Source organism: Coregonus lavaretus (assembly GCF_964263955.1).
Source record: "Coregonus lavaretus genome assembly, chromosome: 34".
Classification (NCBI taxonomy): Eukaryota; Metazoa; Chordata; class Actinopteri; order Salmoniformes; family Salmonidae; genus Coregonus; species Coregonus lavaretus.
Window position 1 is genome coordinate 11,873,589 of NC_140021.1, and position 22,281 is coordinate 11,895,869.

The following is a 22,281-nucleotide window of genomic DNA, read 5'->3' on the forward strand; positions in this document are numbered from 1 at the left end:
CTAGAAAGGGATCCATGAGTGGAACTTCACTGCAACATCCATCAAAGGCATCAGGTATGTGTGTTTATGGTTTTCATGTTCTTGCTCATGTTAACATTAGTGTTTGTATGTGGCATGCTTTAAAAACAACCCTCCCCTTCCTGTCTCCCCATTCCTCTCTCCTCAGTATCTCTAAGTTTGACGAGCGCTGTTGTTTCCTGTATGTTCACGACAACTCAGACGACTTCCAGATCTACTTCTCTACTGAAGATCAGTGTGGCCGGTCAGAATCACACTCCAGTCCCATTCTCTCTGACAGACATCATACATTCAGCTCAGGCACGTCTTGTTTCTAAGTCTGTTGTGTTGACACTGTCTCTGGTCTGTGTGTAGGTTCTGTTCCATGGTGAAGGAGATGATTTCTGATGGAACAGGAAATGCAGTGGAGCTGGAGGGAGACGGAGACGGAGATACACTGGAGGTCAGTGTTTGTTATATCCGGCATTTATGTGTGTGTGTGTGTGTGTGTGTGGAATATGTGTTCCACAAGGATCTGTGTTTACCTCACTCTATGGTTCAGTACGAGTGCGTGCATATAAATAGGTGTGTGTGTTTTTGTGTGTGTGTTTGCGCACGTGTGTGTGTTTGCGCACGTGTGTGAGTGCGTGTGTGTTGCAGTATGAGTATGACATTAACGAGAAGGCGGACCGTGTGGTACTGGGCCGGGGGACCTATGGAGTGGTGTACGCTGGGAGAGACATGAGCAACCAGGTCCGCATCGCCATTAAAGAGATACCAGAGAGAGACAGCAGGTCAGTGGGTGTGTGCAGTCAGGTCACCCATGATACAAGTCAGTATTCGACGTCCATCCATGTCTGAGGACGTCGGGAGATGACGTAGAAACCGGCCACTAGAGGCAACAGTGAGCGCTGTTACCCTCAAGTTGTTTTCGGTTTTGCTAGGGTGTTGTGGACAGGGATAGGAGATGGGTGTAAGCATCTGCCTCTGACTACAAAGGTTGTAAGTTCCAATCCAGCACTATCCCAAACCTTAACCCTTACCTTAACCATTCACAGTTAATGGCTAACCTTAAGATTTCAGACTTAATGCCTAAACTTAACCATAAACAATTTGATGTTTGCAACAACTTCCACATTTGACGTTTGAGAAACATGGATGAAGATCTAATTCTGACGTGAGACTGTGAGAGCTAGTTGGTGTGTGTGTGTGCGTCTGTGTGTGTGTACATGTATGTAACCCTCTCCTCTGTGTGTGTTAGGTACTCCCAACCCCTTCATGAGGAGATAGCGCTCCATAAGTACCTGAAGCACAGGAACATTGTTCAGTACCTGGGCTCAGTCTCAGAGGACGGATACATCAAGATCTTCATGGAGCAAGTCCCTGGAGGTGTGTGTATGTGTGTGTGTGTGTGACCTAACCTGTATGTGCAGGCAGATTTTAAGTGTGTATGTGTGTGTAACAGGCAGTCTGTCAGCGTTGCTGCGGTCAAAGTGGGGTCCATTGAAGGAGGCAACCATCATCTTCTACACACGACAGATCCTGGAGGGACTCCGCTATCTCCACGAGAACCAGATAGTACACCGTGACATCAAGGTAACCTTAGCAACACATCACCACATCAAGGTACACCCAGACCAAGGTACTGTATCTCCATCATAGCCTCAGTTAGAATATACAGCACAACTTCTGTAAACAATACATGATTCTCTCTCTCTCTCTCTCTCTCTCTCTCTCTCTCTCTCTCTCTCTCTCTCGCTCTCTCTCTCTCTCTCTCTCTCTCCCTCTCTCTCTCAGGGGGATAATGTATTAGTTAATACCTACAGTGGAGTTCTGAAGATATCAGACTTCGGGACGTCTAAAAGGCTTGCGGGGGTCAACCCCTGCACCGAGACCTTCACTGGTATGACTCACACACACAATATTGTTTTCTGTGGCAACTCCTCTGCAAACTGGTATATTTTCTGAACTGTTGTTGAATATTTCTTACAAATAAACTGTTTCTTTTAAACTGCAAATATCTTAAAAGTTATCAGTTGAAATAACTTGAAAGTATCTAACATCCAACATTCAGTCCACGGCCGTCTAGTCTTACCTGGATCTCAAAATGTCAAATGACCCTCGAAATGTCAAGAGCCACTATCAGCCTCTATAGAAACACACTCGTACACACATCGACAGCTGGCTGCTCCTCACTCGCTCGATCTCACATTCCCGCGAACAAACAACACACACACATCCAAGTTTTAGTTTGGAGATAGTTGTTGCCATGACGCGTCGCTATGGGGAGTGGAAGAAATCTCTCAGGATACAGATTATCTGTCCTAGACACACGCACGCACACACACGCACGCACACACACGCATGCACACACACACAGAGAGAGATGTTTGTTAATTAGCCAGAGGGGGTTAGGGACCACGAGTGTGTTTCTCTTTCATTGTCTTTATCTATCCCTAATTATTTGTCCTTTACTTCCCTCTTTCTCTCTCACCCTTCCTGACCAACCTCTCTCCCTCTTTTTCTCTCACCCTTCCTGACCAACACCTCTCTCCCTCTTTTTCTCTCACCCTTCCTGACTAACACCTCTCTCCATCTTTCTCTCTCACCCTTCCTGACCAACACATCTCTCCCTCTTTCTCTCACCCTTCCTGACCAACACATCTCTCCCTCTTTCTCTCTCACTCTTCCTGACCAACACCTCTCTCCCTCTTTCTCTCTCACCCTTCCTGACCAACACCTCTCTCCCTCTTTCTCTCTCACCCTTCCTGACCAACACCTCTCTCCCTCTTTTTCTCTCACCCTTCCTGACCAACACATCTCTCCCTCTTTCTCTCTCACCCTTCCTGACCAACACCTCTCTCCCTCTTTTTCTCTCACCCTTCATGATCAACACCTCTCTCCCTCTTTCTCTCTCACCCTTTCTGATCAACACCTCTCTCCCTCTTTCTCTCTCACCCTTCCTGACCAACACCTCTCTCCCTCTTTTTCTCTCACCCTTCCTGATCAACACATCTCTCCCTCGTTCTCTCTCACCCTTCCTGACCAACACCTCTCTCCCTCTATCTCTCTCTCTCTCTCTCTCTCCCTCTTTCACTCTCACCCTTCCTGATCAACACCTCTCTCCCTCTTTCTCTCACACCCTTCCTGACCAACACCTCTCTCTCTCTCTCTCTCTCTCTCTCTCTCTCTCTCACCCTTCCTGACCAACACCTCCCCCCCCCTCTCTCTCTCTCTCTCTCTCTCTCTCTCTCTCGCTCTCTCTCTCTCTCTCTCACCCTTCCTGACCAACACCTCTCTCCCTCTTCTCTCTCACCCTTCCTGACCAACACCTCTTTCCCTCTCTCTCTCTCACCCTTCCTGATCAACACATCTCTCCCTCTCTCTCTCACCCTTCCTGACCAACACCTCTCTCTCTCTCTCTCTCGCTCTCTCACCCTTCCTGACCAACACCTCTCTCCCTCTCTCTCCCTACACATGAGTTTGTTATCAACATGAAATGTTGCTATGAATGTGTTTGTGTGTTGTGTCCTATCTAGGTACCCTGCAGTACATGGCTCCAGAGATCATAGACAAGGGTCCTCGGGGTTACGGGGCTCCAGCTGACATCTGGTCGTTGGGCTGCACCATCATAGAGATGGCCACTGGGAAACCCCCCTTCCACGAGCTGGGAGAGCCTCAGGCTGCCATGTTTAAGGTGCGTGTGTGGGTGTGTGTTTGTGTGTGTGTATGTGTGTGTGTGTGTGTGTTCGTTTTGATGTGCTCCAAGACTCATTATGTGACTGGTTCAAACCTGTGTCTCCTGCATGTTATAAGACTTTGTTAGCCAGCTGAGCTAAAGCCTGAAGTGAAGGCATCAAGTGAGCGTGATTCATCAAACCACCTGTTACACTTTACATTCAGCTCAGTGTTTGTTTGCGTGTGTGTGTGTATGCGTGTGTGTGTGCGTGTGTAGGTGGGGATGTTTAAGATCCACCCAGAGATCCCAGAGTCGTTGTCGTTGGAGGCCAAGTCATTTATCCTGCGTTGTTTTGAGCCTGACCCCAATAAGAGGGCTACAGCCACAGACCTGCTCAAAGATATCTTCGTACGACACAATGTCAAGGGAAAGAAGAGCAAGATCGCCTTCAAGCCATCAGGTAGGGCTGTTCAGCATTGTGTGTGTCTGTGGTGTGTGTGTGTGTGTGTGTGTGTGTGTGTGTGTGTGTGTGTGTGTGTGTGTGTGTGTGTGTGTGTGTGTGTGTGTGTGTGTGTGTGTGTGTGTGTGTGTGTGTGTGTGTGTGTGTGTGTGTGTGTGTGTGTCTGGGGTGTGTGTGTGTCTGTGGGGTGTGTGTGTGTGTGTGTTTGCTAATAAATTAATGGGTGATTTAACCGTTTAATCCACTCAGATTGTTTTCATGACGTCACTGAAATGCTGCACCTCATACAAATCATAACACTCACACACATACATACATACACACAGACACACACACACACACACACACACACACTGGCAGACATATGGTGATGTGATGGAGGTTGTGTTAACGGTTAACTGTCTCTTTCTCTCCTGTCTACTCCTGGGATCTTTTTGCCAGTGTGGCAAGGTTTGTTCCCTGTTAACATTGTGGCTGTTTCTATATATACTGAACAAAAATATAAATGCAACATGTAAAGTGTTGGTCCCATGTTTCATAAGCTGAAATAAAAGATCCCAGAGATTTTCCATACGCACAAAAAGCTTATTTATCTCACATTTTTGCACACATTTCTTTACATCCCTGTCAGTGAGCATTTCTCTTTTGCTAAGATAATCCATCCACGTGACAGGTGTGGCATATCAAGAAGCTGATTAAACAGCATTATCATTGCACAGGTGAAAATAAAAGGCCACTCTAAATGTGCAGTTTTGTAACACAACACAATGCTACAGATGTCTCAACTTTTGAGGGAGTGTGCAATTGGCATGCTGATTGCAGGTATGTCCACCAGAGCTGTTGCCAGATAATTGAATCTTCATTTCTCTACCATAAGCCGCCTCCAATGCCGTTTTAGAGAATTTGGCAATACATCCAACTGGCCTCACAACCGCAGACCACGTGTAACCACGCCTGCCCAGGACCTCCACATCCGGCTTCTTCACATGCGGGATCGTCTGAGACCAGCCAGTCGGACAGCTGATGAAACTGTGGGTTTGCACGACAAAATAATTTCTACAAAAACTGTCAGAAACCGTCTCAGGGAAGCTCATCTGCGTGCTCGTTGTCCTCACCAGGGTCTTGACCTGACTGCAGTTCGGCTTCGTAACTGACTTCAATGGGCAAATTCTCACCTTCGATGGCCACTGGAATGCTGAAGAAGTGTGCTCTTCACGGATTAATCCTGGCTTCAACTGTACCGAGCAGATGTCATACAGCGTGTATGGCGTTGTGTGGGCAAGCGGTTTGCTGATGTCAACGTTGTGAACAGAGTGTCCCATGGTGGTGGTGGGGTTATGGTATGGGCAGGCATACGCTACGGACAACAAACACAATTGCCTTTTAATGATGGCAATTTGAATGCACAGAGATACCGTGATGAGGTCCTGAGGCCCATTGTCGCACCATTCATCCGCTGCCATCACCACATTTTTCATCAAGATAATATACGATCCCATGTCGCAAGGATCTGTACCCAATTCTTGGAAGCTGAAAATGTCCCAGCTCTTCCATTGCCTGCATACTCACCAGACATGTCACCCATTGAGCATGTTTGGGATGCTCTGGATCGACATGTACGAACGACAGCGTGTTCCAGTTCCCACCAATATCCAGCAACATTGCACAGCCATTGAAGAGGAGTGGGACAACATTCCACAGGCCACAATCAACAGCCTGATCAACTCTATGCGAAGAAGATGTGTCGCGCTGCATGAGGCAAATGGTGGTCACACCAGATACTGACTGGTTTTCTGATCCACACCACTACCTTTGTATTTTAAGTATCTGTGACCAAAAGATGCATATCTGTATTCCCAGTCATGTAAAATCCATAGATTAGGGCCTAATGAATTCATTTAAATTGACTGTTTCCTTATATGAACTGTAAAATCTTTGACATTGTTGCATGTTGCATTTATATTTTTGTTCAGTGTGTGTGTATAGCATGTTTGACTATATGTCTGTGGTGATGTCTACATGTATCTGTGAGTGTTTGTTATCAGCGTATTATTCTATCTGTTTCTGCTAAAGCAGGGTCCCGTCAGCACATTTTTGTTACAGCCCAACAATATCACACCTGAGTAGTTAAACCCGGTGTGATAGTGTTGGTATGGTATACAAATTTGTCGGCTTGGAAAGACTTGAAAATACCTGCTATTATGTCCTTATCGTTGCCAAGAAGTCTGATATATGTCTCTATCTCAACTGTTGACATGGGAATATGCCCTGAGTCAGTAAGGCTAAATAGCTAAAGCTAGCTGATAGCTAAACAATATAAGTAGCTAGTTAACTAAAAAAGCTAGCCAACCAGTTATCTTGATTAAGGGGGTTCTCTTACACTATGGGTGTGTGTGTTTGTGTGTATTGGCCAGACTACATCCGTAGTGTGTCGCTGCCGGTGCAGTTACAGTGTGAGGCCACCGGGAGCAGCAGCAGCGAGCCTGGCTCAGTGAGTCCAGACTGCGACTCCAAACAGGACGTCTTCTTTCAGAAGAACAAACGATCAGGGTCAGAAAACCTGCTCAAACCACCTAGCAACAACTACCTAAGGTACACATAAACACATACACTTCAGGTGTAGAGATGTGAGTTTCTAATGTGTGTGTGTGTGTGTGTGTGTGTGTGTGTGTGTGTGTGTGTGTGTGTGTGTGTGTGGCAGGTGGTCGTTATCTGATCCTGCTCTAATGCCTTTTACAGCATCCGTCTAATGCCTTGTGGTGACTTTTACAACCTCCAGAACACACACACACTCAGTGTGCCATGCAGCCAGGAAACCTTTGTATGTGTAAACACAACTGAAGTCACACCGGGGTTACACACACACACCAATACCAACACACACACACTTCAATTACCTCGTACCCCTGCACACCATATATACAGCCACGTTATCGTTTCTCATTATTCCAAGTCTTATTCTTTTTCTTTTTTTAAATCTTATTTTTTCTCTCAGAATTGTTGTAAGTATTTCACTGTTAGTCTGTTGCTTACGAAGATGTGACAAATACCAACACACATTGTCCAACAGTAAGATAGCATGTCATTATTATATATGAATGTCATTGTATTGGTCAGTGTACCGGATGAGGGGTCGGTGTCGGAGGACCGTAGCTCTCCTGCGTCTCTAGAAGACAGAGATGGAGGGCTCTTCCTGCTCAAAAAGGACAGCGAGAGGAGAGCCATCCTCTATAAGGTGTGTGTGTGTGTGTGTGTGTGTGGGGGGGGGGTGTTGGTGTGTGTGTCTATAATAAAATATTCAAAGAATATTAACATCTCTCTCCTCTACAATGCATTAACATCTCTCTCTACAATTAATTAACATCTCTCTCCTCTACAATTCATTAACATCTCTCTCCTCCACAATTAATTAACATCTCTCTCCTCTACAATTCATTAACATCTCTCTCCTCTACAATTCATTAACATCTCTCTCCTCTACAATGCATTAACATCTCTCTCCACTACAATTAATTAACATCTCTCTCCTCTACAATTCCTTAACATCTCTCTCCTCTACAAGGTCCTAAATGAGGACCAGGACAAAGTCATCTCCAACCTCCTGGAGAACCACATACAGGTGTGTGTGTGTGTGTATGTGAGAGAGAGAGAGAAAATAAATACAATTGTACATTGATTAAAGAAAGAGCAACCAGATATTGCCATAATCTTCTGCTTCTCTCTCCCTCTGTGTGCGTGTGTGTGTGTATGTGCGTGTGTGTGTATGCACGCGTGTGTGTGTATGCGCGTGTGCGTGTGTGTGTGTGTAGGGTAGTGAGGAGCTGCAGCTCTCTGTGGACCACATTAAACAGATAATCTGTATCTTGAGAGATTTCATCCACTCCCCGGAGCGACGCGTCATGGCAACAACCATCTCCAAACTCAAACTGGACCTAGACTTCGACTCCACATCCATTAACCAGATACAACTTGTTCTTTTTGGCTTCCAGGACTCAGTGAGAACACACACATGCGCACACACATACAGTGCATTCGGAAAGTATTCAGACCCCTTTACTTTTTCAACCTTTTGTTATGTTATAATATATAATGTCCTCTGTAGCTCAATTGGTAGAGCATGGCGCTTGTAACGCCAGGGTAGTGGATTCGATCCCTGGGACCACCCATACGTAAAAATGTATGCACACATGACTGTAAGTCGCTTTGGATAAAAGCGTCTGCTAAATGGCATATTATATTATATTACATTATGTTACAGCCTTATTCTAAAATGGAATAAATTGTTTTTTTTCCCTCATCAATCTACACACAATACCCCATAATGACAAAGCAAAAACCATTTTTTAGAAATGTTTGCACATTTATTACAAATAAAAAACGGAAATATCACATTTACAAAAGTATTCAGACCCTTTACTAAGTACTTTGTTGAAGCACCTTTGGCAGTAATAACAGCCTAGAGTCTTGGGTATGATGCTACAAGCTTGGCACACCTGTATTTGGGGAGTTTCTCTCATTCTTCTCTGCAGATCCTCTCAAGCTCTGTAAGGTTGGATGGGGAGCGTTGCTGCACAGCTATTTTCAGATCTCTCCAGAGATGTTTGATCGGGTTCAAGTCCGGGCTCTGGCTGGGCCACTCAAGGACATTCAGAGGATTTTCCCGAAGCCACTCCTGCGGTCGTTGTCCTGTTGGAAGATGAACCTTCGCCTCAGTCTGAGGTCCTGAGTGCTCTGGAGCAGGTTTTAATCAAGGATCTCTCTGTACTTTGCTCCATTCATCTTTCCCTCGATCCTGACTAGTCTCCCAGTCCCTACCGCTGAAAAAACATCCCCACAGCATGATGCTGCAACCACCATGATGCTGCCACCGTGATGCTGCCACCGTGGTCCTCTGTAGCTCAATTGATAGAGCATGGCGCTTGTAACGCCAGGGTAGTGGGTTCGATCCCCGGGACCACCCATACGTTAAAATAATGTATGCGCACATGACTGTAAGTCGCTTTGGATAAAAGCGTCTGCTAAATGGCATATTATTATTATTACCATGCTTCACCGTAGGGATGGTGCCAGGCTTCCTCTAGACGTGATGCTTGGCATTCAGGCCAAAGAGTTAAATCTTGGTTTCATCAGGCCAGAGAATCTTGTTTTTTGGTACCCTTCCCCAGATCTCCTGCTCGGAGCTCTACGGACAATTCCTGCGACCTCATGGCTTGGTTTTTGCTCTGACATGCACTGTCAACTATGGGACATTATATAGACAGGTGTGTGCCTTTCCAAATCATGTCCAATCAATTGAATTTACCACAGGTGGACTCCAATGAAGTTGTAGAAACATCTCAAGGATGATCAATAGAAACAGGATGCACCTAAGCTCAATTTCGAGTCTCATAGCAAAGGGTCTGAATACATATGTAAATAAGGTATTTCTGTATTTTATTTTTAATACATTTGCAAACATTTCTAAAAACCTGTTTTCGCATTGTCATTATGGGGTATTGTGTGTAGATTGATGAGATTTTTATTTTATTTAATCCATTTTAGAATAACGCTGTAAAGTAACAAAATGTGGAAAAAGTCAAAGGGTCTGAATACTTTCCGAATGCAGTGTACGCAGGACTACTCTGAATAATGGTAGCATCCACATTAATGTAGAAGTGTTTAAAAAACATTATATTATTGTTTACAATAAAAGTGACTCCAAAATGACACAATACATTATTTACAATTTTTATTGGGCACAAAATAATCTGAAACACAACCAAAACTAACAGCAAATACATCCAACAAGTTTGTAGAGGCACAAGCTTGATGTAATCGCTGTACTTTAATACACATATACAGTGCTGTGAAAAAGTATTTGCCCCTTTCTGATTTTCTCTATTTTTCTATTTTTTTTTATTCTGAATGTTATCAGATCTTCAAACAAAACCTAATAGATAAAGGGAATTTTTATTTATTTATTTAATTAACACATTTATGCAACACCCAATTCCCCTGTGTGAAAAAAGTAATTGCCCCCTTACACTCAATAACTGGTTGTGCCACCTTTACCTGCAATGACTGCAACCAAATGCTTCCTGTAGTTGTTGTTCAGTCTCTCACATTGCTGTGGAGGGATTTTGGCCCAGAAAACTCAGCGACATTTGTGGGTTTTCAAGCATGAACTGCTCTTTTACACTACCACAACCATCCTTGACCGTTGGTATAAAGATCTTACTGTGGAATGCAGTGTTTGGTTTTCGCCAGGCATAATGGGACCCATGTCGTCCAAAAAGTTATACTTTTTACTCATCTGTCCATAGAACATTCTTCCAAGAGTCTTGATGATCATCCAGGTGTTTCCAGGTGCTTTTTGGCAAACTTGAGTCAACTTTTTGGACAGAATGGGTCCCATTATTATGAGACTTATCAACAACTACAGGAAGCATTTGGTTGCAGTCATTGCAGCTAAAGGTGGCACAACCAGTTATTGAGTGTAAGGGGGCAATAACTTTTTTACACAGGGGAATTGGGTGTTGCATACCTTTGTTAATTAAATAAATAAAATAATTATACATTTTTGTTGTTATATGTAAACTCAGGTTCCCTTGATCTAATTTTAGGTTTTGGTTGAAGATCTGATAACATTCAGTACAAAAATATGCTAAATAAAGAAAATCAGAAAGGGGGCAAATACTTTTTCACAGCACTGTAAGGGGGGACTAAAGTGGTATCATTTCTAAACGGTTTCCCCGATTCGAATGAAAATACCTTCAAATGAAAGCTGACAGTCTGCACTTTAACCCCATAGTCAAATCCAAAGGGCTGGAGTACAGAGCCAAAACAACAAAAATGTGTCACTGTCCCAATACTTTTGAAGCTCACTGTGCGTTTGTGTGTGTGTGTGTGTGTGTGTGTGTGTGTGTGTGTGTGTGTGTGTGTGTGTGTGTGTTCAAGGTGAACAAGGTCTTGAGGAACCATCATATTAAACCTCACTGGATGTTTGCTATGGACAACATCATCAGACGAGCAGTACAGGCTGCAGTCACCATCCTCATACCAGGTGTGTGGGGTCACTGCTAAAGCGCTCAATAAAAATAGTTGCTGGAGAAAAAAACTTGATGAATTGTAGCAACCTAACCCTTCACCCCTGACCTTTAACCCTCCCTGTAGAGCTCCAGACCCACTTCGGCCCGGCCTCGGAGAGCGAGGGACCAGATAAGGAGGAGGAGGAAGAGGAAGAGGAGGCAGAGTTTGGCCCTGTATTGGTCACGCCTCCAGACGACCCTGCTGTGACCCCCAACCCCGTGGTGACCTCAGCAGTCAGCACGCTCAGCTCCGCCCTCTCCTCCCCTCCTCCGCCTCAGCGCTCACAGCCTCTCGGAGCCCAGCTGGGACGGCTCAAACAGGAGACCAACCGGTGTGTGTGTGTTTGTGTGTGTGTTCTCACTGAGTCCTGGAAGCCAAACAGAATCAGTTGTATCACACACACATACACACACACAGATAAATACTGTATAGTGTATACACATACACACATACCAACAAAGAGAGGCTGACGGACTTGCTAAAGGCTATTTTTGAAGAAGGTTTCGATTTGATGTTGATAAAGGGTTGTCTTACCTACTTAAAATAAATGAACCTAAGTGCTTCTAGATAAGAGGGCTTGATGAGTAGCAGATGATGAATGAAGTGGCCTTGTAGGGCCTCGAGCCTCAGTAATGTAGTGTAATATAATAAATATGTGGAATGGCTGTCCTGTTCTGCCCCCTGCAGGTTGTTGGAGGAACTGCTGCACAGGGAGAGAGAGTACCAGCAGGTCCTGAAGACAACACTACAGCAGAGACAACATGACCTGGAGCTGGTCAGGGTCAGACACAGACCCCCAGGTACACACACACACACTGGTATCCCTGGTAATTTCTCTCTCCTCCTATCTCTCTCTCCAACTCTCTTTTTATTTTTCAGACGTTCCTCCTCCCTCTATCTTCCAAGTCCCAGTTGACCAGGTGCCCGATAAGCAGCTCACTGATTGGCTGAAAGACCAGAGTGCGGATGCAGACACCATAGACAAGGTTGGTCCATCTACATTGTGTTTGTGTTGTGGGTCCATGAGGGAAATTGCCACGGGGGATGAGGGGACATGTCCCCGCCAATATTCATAACAGGTCCATTCCCCCCCAATAATTTATTTAAAATAAAAAAATGGGTTGGGGGCCCTCCAGATAGCATATGAACACGTCATAAGCAATGGCAAAATGTGTAGAATTGCAGGAAATTACCTTTAACAGTCAAATTTGAGCACGAAAAACTAACTAGTAACTCCTCCAGTATGTGTTGACATCATTTCACAGGATATGTTTTTGAACGGAAGCTGTAGAGATCGGTAAGGAAGGGCACTTCTGTAGCCAAATATCTAATTCATCCATAGGCATTAAATTACCTGGTATGATGGTGCATTTATCAGTTATACAGTTTAAATATGCTATCTTTGCATTTTTGCACAAAGTAGATCTTTAAAGTAACTGTCCAATGTTTCCAGATTTCTATGAAATATGACCTATAATTAATTACAAAATGAGTGAAATTGTTTTCCTTCACAAAAAAATGCAATTAAGTATGTTAAAAAACATATTTTCTGTGTTGGAATGGTGTGGGCATGCCCCAACAATAGAATGGTGTTGGCCTATACCGGTCAATAACAATATTAATGCCAGTAGACTGCTGATTGGCCAGCTCATCCTCCTCAGGAGGATGGCATCATCCTCTATGAGGAAATAGAAATAACTTTTTAAATGTCTGTTTGAGGTGGGGGTTTTTGAGGTGGGGTTTTTGAAGTGTTTTTTTCTCCAATTTATGCTTTGGCCACAAATACCAGTATAGGATGAGTTAACAGAATAATAACTTTTAAAAGTGAGATTTTCACTGGACAGTTACTTTAAAACTGCAACATTTTCGATCACCTTCATGGCAAAACGTGTAGAGTATCAGGAAATTAGCTTTAAAACTGCAAAATGTTCTCTCATCCTCATGGTAAAAGTTAAGAATAGCATGAGATGAGCTATAAAACAGCACATTTTCCTCTCTGCCCCATGGCAAAATTTATAGAATTGCAGGAATTTAGCTTTAAAACTGCAACATTTTCTCTCAGACTCATGACAAAATGTGAAAACAGCATTATAAAACTGCAACAAAAAAAAACTCCACTTGTACTGTGTTTTCAAAATACCCCTCTAAACTGTATACCCCTCGAAATAACCATCAAGAGAGGGATAATAAGTCAGGTCATACTGTGTAGAATTGCAGGAAATGTGTTTTATAAATGTAAAAACTAATTCTGGAGGAGGACCCCTGTCTACCCCTGTCTACTGTCAACGCCCCCCCCCATATCTTGTATGTTTATATATCAGTTATGTAGTTGAGTTGTAGTATGGTTTAGAGGAGGCTGGTGAGAGGAGCTATAGGAGGATGGGCTCATTGTAATGGCTGGAATGGAATACATTTTATTTAACCTTTATTTTATCAAGGAGTCATACTGAGACCAAGGTCTCTTTTACAGATGAGCCCTGAATTAAATTCATTACAGAAAATACACACATCAATATAAATATAAAGACAAAATGCAAGCAGAAAGAAAGAAAAGTGAATGGTATTACATACATCAAACGTATGGAAACCACATCTTTGACTCTGTTTCATTTTGCCATTCCAGCCATTACAATGAACCCGTCCTCCTATAGCTCCTCCCACCAGCCTCCTCTGGTATGGTTGTATACTGGTTATAGTATGGTTCTATGTAGTTGATTTTTCTGTCTCAGTTTGTAATGGAGGAGTACACGCTGAGCGATGTCCTTAATGATGTCACTAAGGAGGACCTACGCTACCTACGCCTACGGTAACTACTGTGTTTGTGTGTGTGTATGTATCATCACATAGTAGGACCTGTGGCAACACACTTTAAGTAATACTGTATTTTTGTTTTTCTCTCTCTCTCTCCGTGTGTGTGTGTGTGTGTGTGTGTGTGTGTGTGTGTGTGTGTGTGTGTGTGTGTGTGTGTGTTGTGTGTGTGTGTGTGTGTGTGTGTGTGTGTGTGTGTGTGTGTGTGTGTGTGTGTGTGTGTGTGTGTGTGTGTGTGTGTGTGTGTGTGTGTGTGTGTGTGTGTGTGAAGGGGTGGGGTGCTGTGTCGTATCTGGCGGGGTATCCAGAGGCACAGAGAGCGAGAGAGGCTGACAAGGGATGACCCCAAAGATGACGGATGATGGGATACATTAACTATGACTGCCTTAACACGCACACACACACACACACACACACACACAGAAACAGAATGAATAGAATGGGCGTCCATATTCAAGCTTTGGCCATATTCAAGTCAATTATGGCATAATGGGTGGGCAGACGGCCATTGCAAGTGTACCCATAGGAGCAAAGCAGGAAGTGAAAGCAGGAAGTGTACCCATCAATCTGTGCTGTGATTTGTTGAATCAACTCAACTGACATTACAAAAAAATACATTCCATGAGCCATATCAGTTAGCATCATTTGAATGAACATTCTATATTACCATGGAAATTATTGCATCACAATACCAGGCAGCCATTCCGAGTGTACCCTTTAAATTACCAGTAAAATTGCCAGGGTTAGAGGTTCTAAACCCATTCTATTTCTATGCATACATACACACACACAGACCAGACTGTTGTGTGTGTGTGAGATTGAGTGTGTGATTGAGTGTGTGTGTGTGTGTGTGTGTGTGTGTGTGTGTGTGTGTGTGTGTGTGTGTGTGTGTGTGTGTGTGTGTGTGTGTGTGTGTGTGTGTGTGTGTGTGTGTGTGTGTGTGTGTGTGTGTGTGTGTGTGTGTGTGTGTGTGTGTGTGTGTGTGTGTTATGTACACCACACGTGCTTCTTAGGTTTTGTCCCATGCCAAATTCTGCCTGCTCATTGGTCCTGTATTGTACCAGGAAGTTTGTGGCCCTAGCCAAGAGAGGCAGTGGGCATTTAGTTACACACACACAACCAGACAACCAGTCTATAATGTAGTGTTTATTTTCTTGGTCTTTCTAATTCTGTATAGTGAGGTGGTCTATAGTGTAGAACTGTGTTTGTAGTTAGCACAGGTGTGTGGCTATTCATGTTTTAGTGCAGGTGTGTTCATGTATCAGATGTATTAATGTGATTTCAATGTGTTACTATAAAGGTGCAATATGCAAGATTTACAGCTGTTCTATGGTCATTTCAATAAATTATATATACTCATTGATTCTTGATGATAATAACGTATAGCCTAAATCCTGCATGAGCTGCCTTACTTACCCCATCATAACCCAAAATAAGCCTGTACTTGCATAATATTAAGAAACTATGTGGTAACCATGAATACTTTCTGGTACGTTTTTGTTCTGAGGGTTAACGAGAGATTAACCCTGAGATAAACATTGACTAGAGTTCTGAAGAGCAAACACACGCACTCGGAAAGGGAAACTCCTGTGGAAAACATACCCCACACTCTGTTAACACACATCTACAGTATAACCCTGAGTTCAGCTGCACTCATTAACAGAGATAACACACAGTTCACAAAATAGATCAAGTAAGTTCAGATCTATAAAATGCAGACAGATATAGGGTGAAGATCAGAGATCTGGTTGATGGTGTTGGTATGATGTCAGTAGCAGGGCGTAGTGGTAGAAAATGTCGGTAAACGCTGAACACCAGTCCAGATGACAGGCGGTAAGTAAAGCTAATGCTGATTTGGTGTAGTACGTGCATGAATGCTATTCACTAAACAAAAAGGTGAATAAAGGTGCTTCCCCTGCATTACATCCCTGTGTGTCCAGAGTTATAAAAAGCCACACAGTCCTTATTTGTGTTACTATTTTTAGCCCTAGAACTCTGTGGTTTTTTATAGAATATCGTGATGTTGTAAGAATGCCTCTGATAACACTGATACAATCTCTTCCTGCTGCTGATGATCATTGATCAACTATCTCTCTCTGGATCTGATTACGCTCTGCTCTGACCTTGGGTGATTATCATCCATTGTGTGTGTTTGTGTGTGTGTGTGTGTGTGTGTGTGTGTGTGTGTGTGTGTGTGTGTGTGTGTGTGTGTGTGTGTGCGTGTGTGTGTGTGTGCGCGTGTTTAACTATTCTTGTGGGGACCAGAAGTGCCCACAAGAATAGTAAACTAACAAAAAATGTGACCAACTGGGGACATTTTGTTGGTCCCCACAAGGTCAAATGCTAGGTTAGAATTAGTGGTAGGGTTAGAATTAGGGTTAGGGTTAGGTGCTAGGGTTAGGTTTAGGGTTAGGGTTAGGTGTTTGGGTTAATGTACGAGTGTGTGTGTGTGTGTGTGTGCGCGTGCGTGTGTGCGTGTGGTCGCAATGTGTCTAGGCCTTATAAAGGACTTATGGTGTAGAGCTGTGGTTTACTGGGTAACACTTCTGGCTCTATACATTAGTATGATTCCCCACTGGAGACTGTGGTTCAATCCCTGAGTCCACCACTCACACTTTGTCTCCTCCTAACCTCTCACCCTCTCTTTTTCTGATCTATCTGGAATAAATCTAAAACATATACACTACCAGTCAAAAGTTTGGACACATCTACTCATTCAAGGGTTTTTCTTTATTTTTACAATTTTTTACATTGTAGAATAATAGTGAAGATATCAAAACTATGAAATAACACATATGGAATCATGTAGTAACCAAATAGCCACCCTTTGCCTTGATGACAGCTTTGCACACTCTTGCACACTCTATTTGAAGAATCTAAAATAAAAATATATATTTAGATATGTTTAACACTTTTTTGGTTACTGCATGATTCCATATGTGTTATTTCATAGTGTTGATGTCTTCACTATAATTCTAAAATAGTAAAAATAAAGAAAAACCCTTGAATGAGTAGGTGTGTCCAAACTTTTGACTGGTACTGTATGTAAGGAGAATCTCCACTCGCCTATAATAAGAATAAAGGCCTATGAAGGTCATCATTAAGTGTCACCATATCTGTTGAGAATAGAGACAGCAGTCTGACGCTGACAGCAGAATGCTGCTGACTGACAGTTATTCCTAGATAGCTCAGCTTTTATAGCCTGTACAAGGAAATGCAGGTCCTCTGTCTAAAGTTTCCAATGTTGGCCAACCAGAACGTTCCCTACACTGTTTGGATTGTGCATTCACTCTTAATCACGCCTACACAGGTAAGAGTTCAGGTGAGTCCACCTACACAGGTAAGATTGCGTCACGTTGCAGAACCAGTGTTCAAACTACTAATTCACACACACACACACTGTGTGGAGGAGGAATGATACAAGAATACGTTGTAGGCTATAAACACGTCTAGCAGCATGTTAAATCAGCCACTGTCACCTGACCCCATGACATGAAACTGAACATGACATTAATCCTTAAAAGTCCATTGATGCACCGGTGCAAGTAACATAATAAAAAAATCACCAGCAAAATCAGTATATTTAAGCTAGACATACACTACATGACCAAAAGTATGTGGGCACCTGCGCGTCGAACATCTCATTCCAAAATCATGGACATGAATATGAAGTTGGTCCCCCCTTTGCTGCTATAACAGCCTCCACTCTTCTGGGAAGGCTTTCCACTAGATGTTGGAACATTGCTGCGGGGACTTGCTTCCATTCAGCCACAAGAGCATTCGTGAGGTCAGGCACTTATGTTGGGCGATTAGGCCTGGCTGGCAGTCGGCGTTCCAATTCATCCCAAAGGTGTTCAATGGGGTTGAGGTCAGGGCTCTGTGCAGGCCAGTCAAGTTCTTCCACACCGATCTCGACAAACCATTTCTGTATGGACCTCGCTTTGGGCACTGGGTCATTGTCATGCTGAAACAGGTAAGGGCCTTCCCCAAACTGTTGCCATGAAGTTGGAAGCACAGAATCGTCTAGAATGTCATTGTATGCTGTAGCGTTAAGATTTCCCTTCATTGGAACTAACGGGCCAAGCCCGAACCATGAAAAACAGACCCAAACCATTATTCCCCCTCCACCAAACTTTACAGTTGGCACTATGCATTGGGGCAGGTAGCGTTCTCCTGGCATCCGCCAAACCCAGATTTGGACGTCGGTGGTTGAGATGGTGAAGCTTGATTCATCACTCCATAGAACGCGTTTCCACTGCTCCAGAGTCCAATGGCGGCGAGCTTTACACCACTCCAGCCAACCCTTGGCATTGCGCATGGTGATCTTAGGCTTGTGTGCAGCTGCTCGGCCATGGAAATCCCTTTCATGAAGCTCCCAGACGAACAGTTCTTGTGCTGACGTTGCTTCCAGAGGCAGTTTGGAATTCAGTATTGAGTGTTGCAACTGAGGACAAACGATTTTCACGCGCTACGTGCTTCAGCACTCGGTGGTCCCATTCTGTGAGCTTGTGTGGCCTACCACTTCGCGGTTGAGCCACTGTTGCTCCTAGACGTTTCCACTTCACAATAACAGCACTTACAGTTGACCATGGCAGCTCTAGCAGGGCAGAAATGTGACGAACTGACTTGTGGGAAAGGAGTTATCCTATGACGGTGCCACATTGAAAGTCACTGAACTCTTCAGTAAGGCCATTCTAGTGCCAATGTTTGTCTGTGGAGATTGCATGGCTGTGTGCTCGATTTTATAAACCTGTCAGCAACGGGTGTGGCTGAAATAGCCGAATCCACTAATTTGAAGGGGTGTCCACATACTTTTGTATATATTGTATCAAGCTTTTTGCATGGGCTGCGTCTCAATCCACCGCGTCCGACTATGGCTGCCTTCCGCATTTGCGGTGGAAGGTGGCCGAGCTACAGCAGTGTTTGTCAGACCGTGAGACATCCCGAAAATCGGTCTTCTCACAAAACGTCTGTAGCATCCGAACGGTTTGGCCTCCACAAGTTTCAAGGGACTCATATGAAGGTAAGCCATACAAACGAATGGAAGTATGGAGGTAGTTTTGTGCTGATAAAAATAAGTGGTTAAATATATGTCAAATATGTGTAAAAATATATATATATATATTTCCTGAGCTTTCTTATATCTCCTAGATATAGGACAGACACTTCAAAACCTTATGATTGATTTTTTGACTGTCTTTTTTGCCATTTATGAATGCGTTATTCAATGCGTTTCTATGGGATATAGTAGTAGGCCAAATTAAATATATACTGTATATTGTTTTATACCTAAAGGGGTACTAAAATTCACAATCAAATAGCTAAATGATAATAATATAATAATATGCCATTTAGCAGACGCTTTTATCCAAAGCGACTTACAGTCATGCGTGCATACATTTTTGTGTATGGGTGGTCCCGGGGATCGAACCCACTACCTTGGCGTTACAAGCGCCGTGGTCTACCAGCTGAGCTACAGAGGACCACATGATCCATGGCATGACCATCTTAAAACAATTAAATGTTAGCTTAGTACCCACCCTAGGCTTTTAGAGGTTAAACTGATCAAACCCAAACCGGATGAACATACCCCCAACCTCTGTCAGAAGCTTACTCTTCAGTCTTAACTGACGTCTAATTGGATGGGTAGAACAGGGCTGCCCAATCCTGATCCTGGAGGGCCGAAACACTTCTGGTTTTCATCCTCTCCTTCTAATAAGGGACTAATTCAGACCTGGGACACCAGGTGAGTGAAATTAACTACCAGGTAGAAACAAAAACCAGAAGTGTTTCGGCCCTCCAAGACCAGAATTGGGCAGCCCTGGTCTAGAAAGTAACCTGGTTGTAATCAGGTGATATGATGTCTTCTCAACCAGAACACCACTATACTACCAGAAGATGATGTCATTATGACGCTGGGCAGAATAGCCATTACATCAACTCCCATTCATTGAACTGTTTGCACACGCCTCAGTTAAGATTGTGCCACTCTACTCCCACACTCTGCTTACATTCCAGTATTATTTTTCAGTGGAAGAAAACAATATCATTAACCTGCAGCCAAAGAGGAAGTGGAGAATAAAATTCACTTTCCCTGGCAGAGCACGCACATACACAAAGAGCATACCAACAGTCCCTCAACAACCTAATAACCCCCCTTGCACACCCACAGCTCCCCCCACCTGCCAATACTTTCCATGACATTGTTTTCACCAGTTGGGAAACTACAGCCAGCGCCCTACTTAAGGAGCTCCAACTCCCAGTCAGAAACACACTCTCTCTCAACTCCTCTATTGAAAAACACTCCCTCTCTCACTCCCTTTCTCTGTGTCTCTGTGGGACCCATCTGAAGATCAGGATGCTATGCTGTAGAGTGTTTATCCTGGCTTTGCTGTTCTCTCTCCTCATCATCACCCTCATTCCCACCACACAATCAGGTGAGTGCTAACGCACACACACACACTATATATGTACATTAACCTTAGTACAAATACATGCACGCAATGTCTCTTGCTGACACACAAAAAAAAACTTGTATGTGTGTAGCGGACTGTTGTCTGAAGTACACTCAGCGTCCGTTGCACTGCCGATGGCTGAAAGGCTACACCTTCCAGGACATGACTTCCTCATGTGACCTCAACGCTGTCATGTGAGTTATCCTCCAATCACAGCCTAGCACATTGTGTGTAGAATAGTGGCTGAATATCAATTGTATTTCCTTGATTCCTCTTATCTTCTCCTTATCCAATGCATTTGGAGGCGAGGAGAGATGATCCGAGGAAAGACAATTGACATTCACTCACTGTGTGTGTGTAATGTGTGTTGACATTGCACTGTGTTGTGCAGCTTCCACAATCGAAGGAATAAGTTTGTGTGTGCCGACCCCTCTCAAGACTGGACCAAGAGGGCACTACGCTGTCTGCGGTGAGTACACTTGTGTGTGTGTGTGTGCGCGTGTGTGCGCATGTAGGCGTTGAAAAAGTTGTGTGTATGTTTGTTTAACTCTTTGTGTTTGTGTGTGTGTTCTGTTCATAGCAAGCGTCAGGAGAAAAAATCCCAACTGAAGAAAAGTGTCTGAACACATGATGACGTGGAGAAGGCTGGGATTTTCTCTGGAGAGATGTACAGCTCTATCTTTCATTATAGAACACCATTTAATATATTATTGATATGCTATTATATCTTTACTGAGACAAACAGCAATATATCTCAATATACAGAGAGATTTGTGAAGGTTAAGAGGTTTTTAACCTGAGAAGTCTGTATTCATACAAATCATTTATTGTAAGTGATAATTTTTCATAATATCTGTGATTCTGAGGTAGTTTGAGTTTAATCTCAGTTTGTGTATAATAACTGTATTTATCATCGTTGTTGGTCTGTTTTATAAACAGCAAGTGTAGTATTTATGATATGCATGTAGAAACATTAAAACATAGATTTCACACAGAGTACCACAAAATATTTTTTTGTTGATGTTTCATATCCTCTCTCCAATTGGAGCCAGAGAAAACCTTTTTTACTTTGTATTTCCAAAGTGTCCAAATCTCTGTATGAGTTTTACTCAAGTGTACTTACTGTAAGCTCAGAGCTATGAAATAGATAATAAAATATGTATTTAAAAACGGTGTGTTCTACTCTTATTGTATGTGTAGGCTACCAGTACGTGACATCCAAAACAAAAAATTCCATCATCATCCACACAAAAAATGAAAGAGTGTAGGAAGGGATACCAAACACACACGCATTCACACATTCATACACGTGAATGGGCCTATCAATGGTATGCTTATTTTTGTTTTCACATCCTGTCCACAGCAGTCACTATAGAGGGCTTGCAGTTGCATCACAAATCATCTAGCAACCGCACCAAGCGCCATGTTGAAAGACCAAACTCAGTCTGTTAAAAGTCCTCCAATCGTCCACATGGATGGATGTGTTTTGCTACCACCGGAAACTTCGGGAAGATTGCCCATTATTTAGTTTTTCTAAGGATCCAGAAAACGGAGGCAGTGGAAGAACCTATTCAAGTAAGTAAATATGTTGAAAGTGATCAAAAACGATGTATTATTAGCCAGGGGCGGTGTATTCATTAGGGCGATATGGGCGACGCACTGCCAAACGGGAAAAGGAAGGGATTTTTTTTCTAATCAATTATATCACGGCAACAGTAGTTTTCAGTGTTCTAATCTAGACGTCTGATCTGCCACTAAATGTCCAATCAGGCTAAAGTCGTGCTTCAAATGGCCCCGCCCGTTTTGGGGCGATT

The 22,281-nt window shown here is 43.4% G+C and overlaps 2 protein-coding genes across 2 annotated transcripts in view; both read left to right on the forward strand.

Moving 5' to 3' along the window:
* The window catches only part of map3k15 (mitogen-activated protein kinase kinase kinase 15), a gene marked incomplete at both ends in the record, with an annotated part of 406,077 nt that extends 391,703 nt beyond the window's left edge, over positions 1-14,374 (forward strand). Inside the window, 19 exons of the mRNA XM_084151764.1 lie at positions 5-54; positions 167-262; positions 373-460; positions 658-791; positions 1,259-1,390; positions 1,467-1,593; positions 1,795-1,900; positions 3,537-3,694; positions 3,953-4,154; positions 6,551-6,728; positions 7,254-7,371; positions 7,699-7,755; positions 7,946-8,131; positions 11,073-11,178; positions 11,289-11,535; positions 11,892-12,004; positions 12,084-12,190; positions 13,934-14,010; positions 14,284-14,374. Coding sequence (XP_084007890.1) covers positions 5-54; positions 167-262; positions 373-460; positions 658-791; positions 1,259-1,390; positions 1,467-1,593; positions 1,795-1,900; positions 3,537-3,694; positions 3,953-4,154; positions 6,551-6,728; positions 7,254-7,371; positions 7,699-7,755; positions 7,946-8,131; positions 11,073-11,178; positions 11,289-11,535; positions 11,892-12,004; positions 12,084-12,190; positions 13,934-14,010; positions 14,284-14,374 — 2,373 coding nt within the window. The remainder of the gene's footprint in view (positions 1-4; positions 55-166; positions 263-372; positions 461-657; positions 792-1,258; positions 1,391-1,466; positions 1,594-1,794; positions 1,901-3,536; positions 3,695-3,952; positions 4,155-6,550; positions 6,729-7,253; positions 7,372-7,698; positions 7,756-7,945; positions 8,132-11,072; positions 11,179-11,288; positions 11,536-11,891; positions 12,005-12,083; positions 12,191-13,933; positions 14,011-14,283) is intronic.
* A 5,915-nt stretch (positions 14,375-20,289) lies between these two features.
* ccl20b (chemokine (C-C motif) ligand 20b) lies at positions 20,290-21,463 on the forward strand. Its single transcript, XM_084151888.1, has 4 exons — positions 20,290-20,449; positions 20,559-20,661; positions 20,859-20,936; positions 21,048-21,463. Exons 1-4 carry the CDS (start codon positions 20,371-20,373, stop codon positions 21,088-21,090), a joined length of 303 nt encoding a protein of 100 aa, XP_084008014.1. The 5' UTR covers positions 20,290-20,370; the 3' UTR covers positions 21,091-21,463.
* The last annotated feature ends 818 nt before the right edge of the window (positions 21,464-22,281 follow it).

Excerpts from the sequence above, each read along its gene's own strand:
- ccl20b (XM_084151888.1), top strand. The coding sequence starts at position 20,371 with ATGCTATGCTGTAGAGTGTTTATCCTGGCTTTGCTGTTCTCTCTCCTC. Across the intron at positions 20,450-20,558 it reads CATTCCCACCACACAATCAG|CGGACTGTTGTCTGAAGTAC; the intron begins GTGAGTGCTAAC and ends GTATGTGTGTAG. Across the intron at positions 20,662-20,858 it reads TGTGACCTCAACGCTGTCAT|CTTCCACAATCGAAGGAATA; the intron begins GTGAGTTATCCT and ends TGTGTTGTGCAG.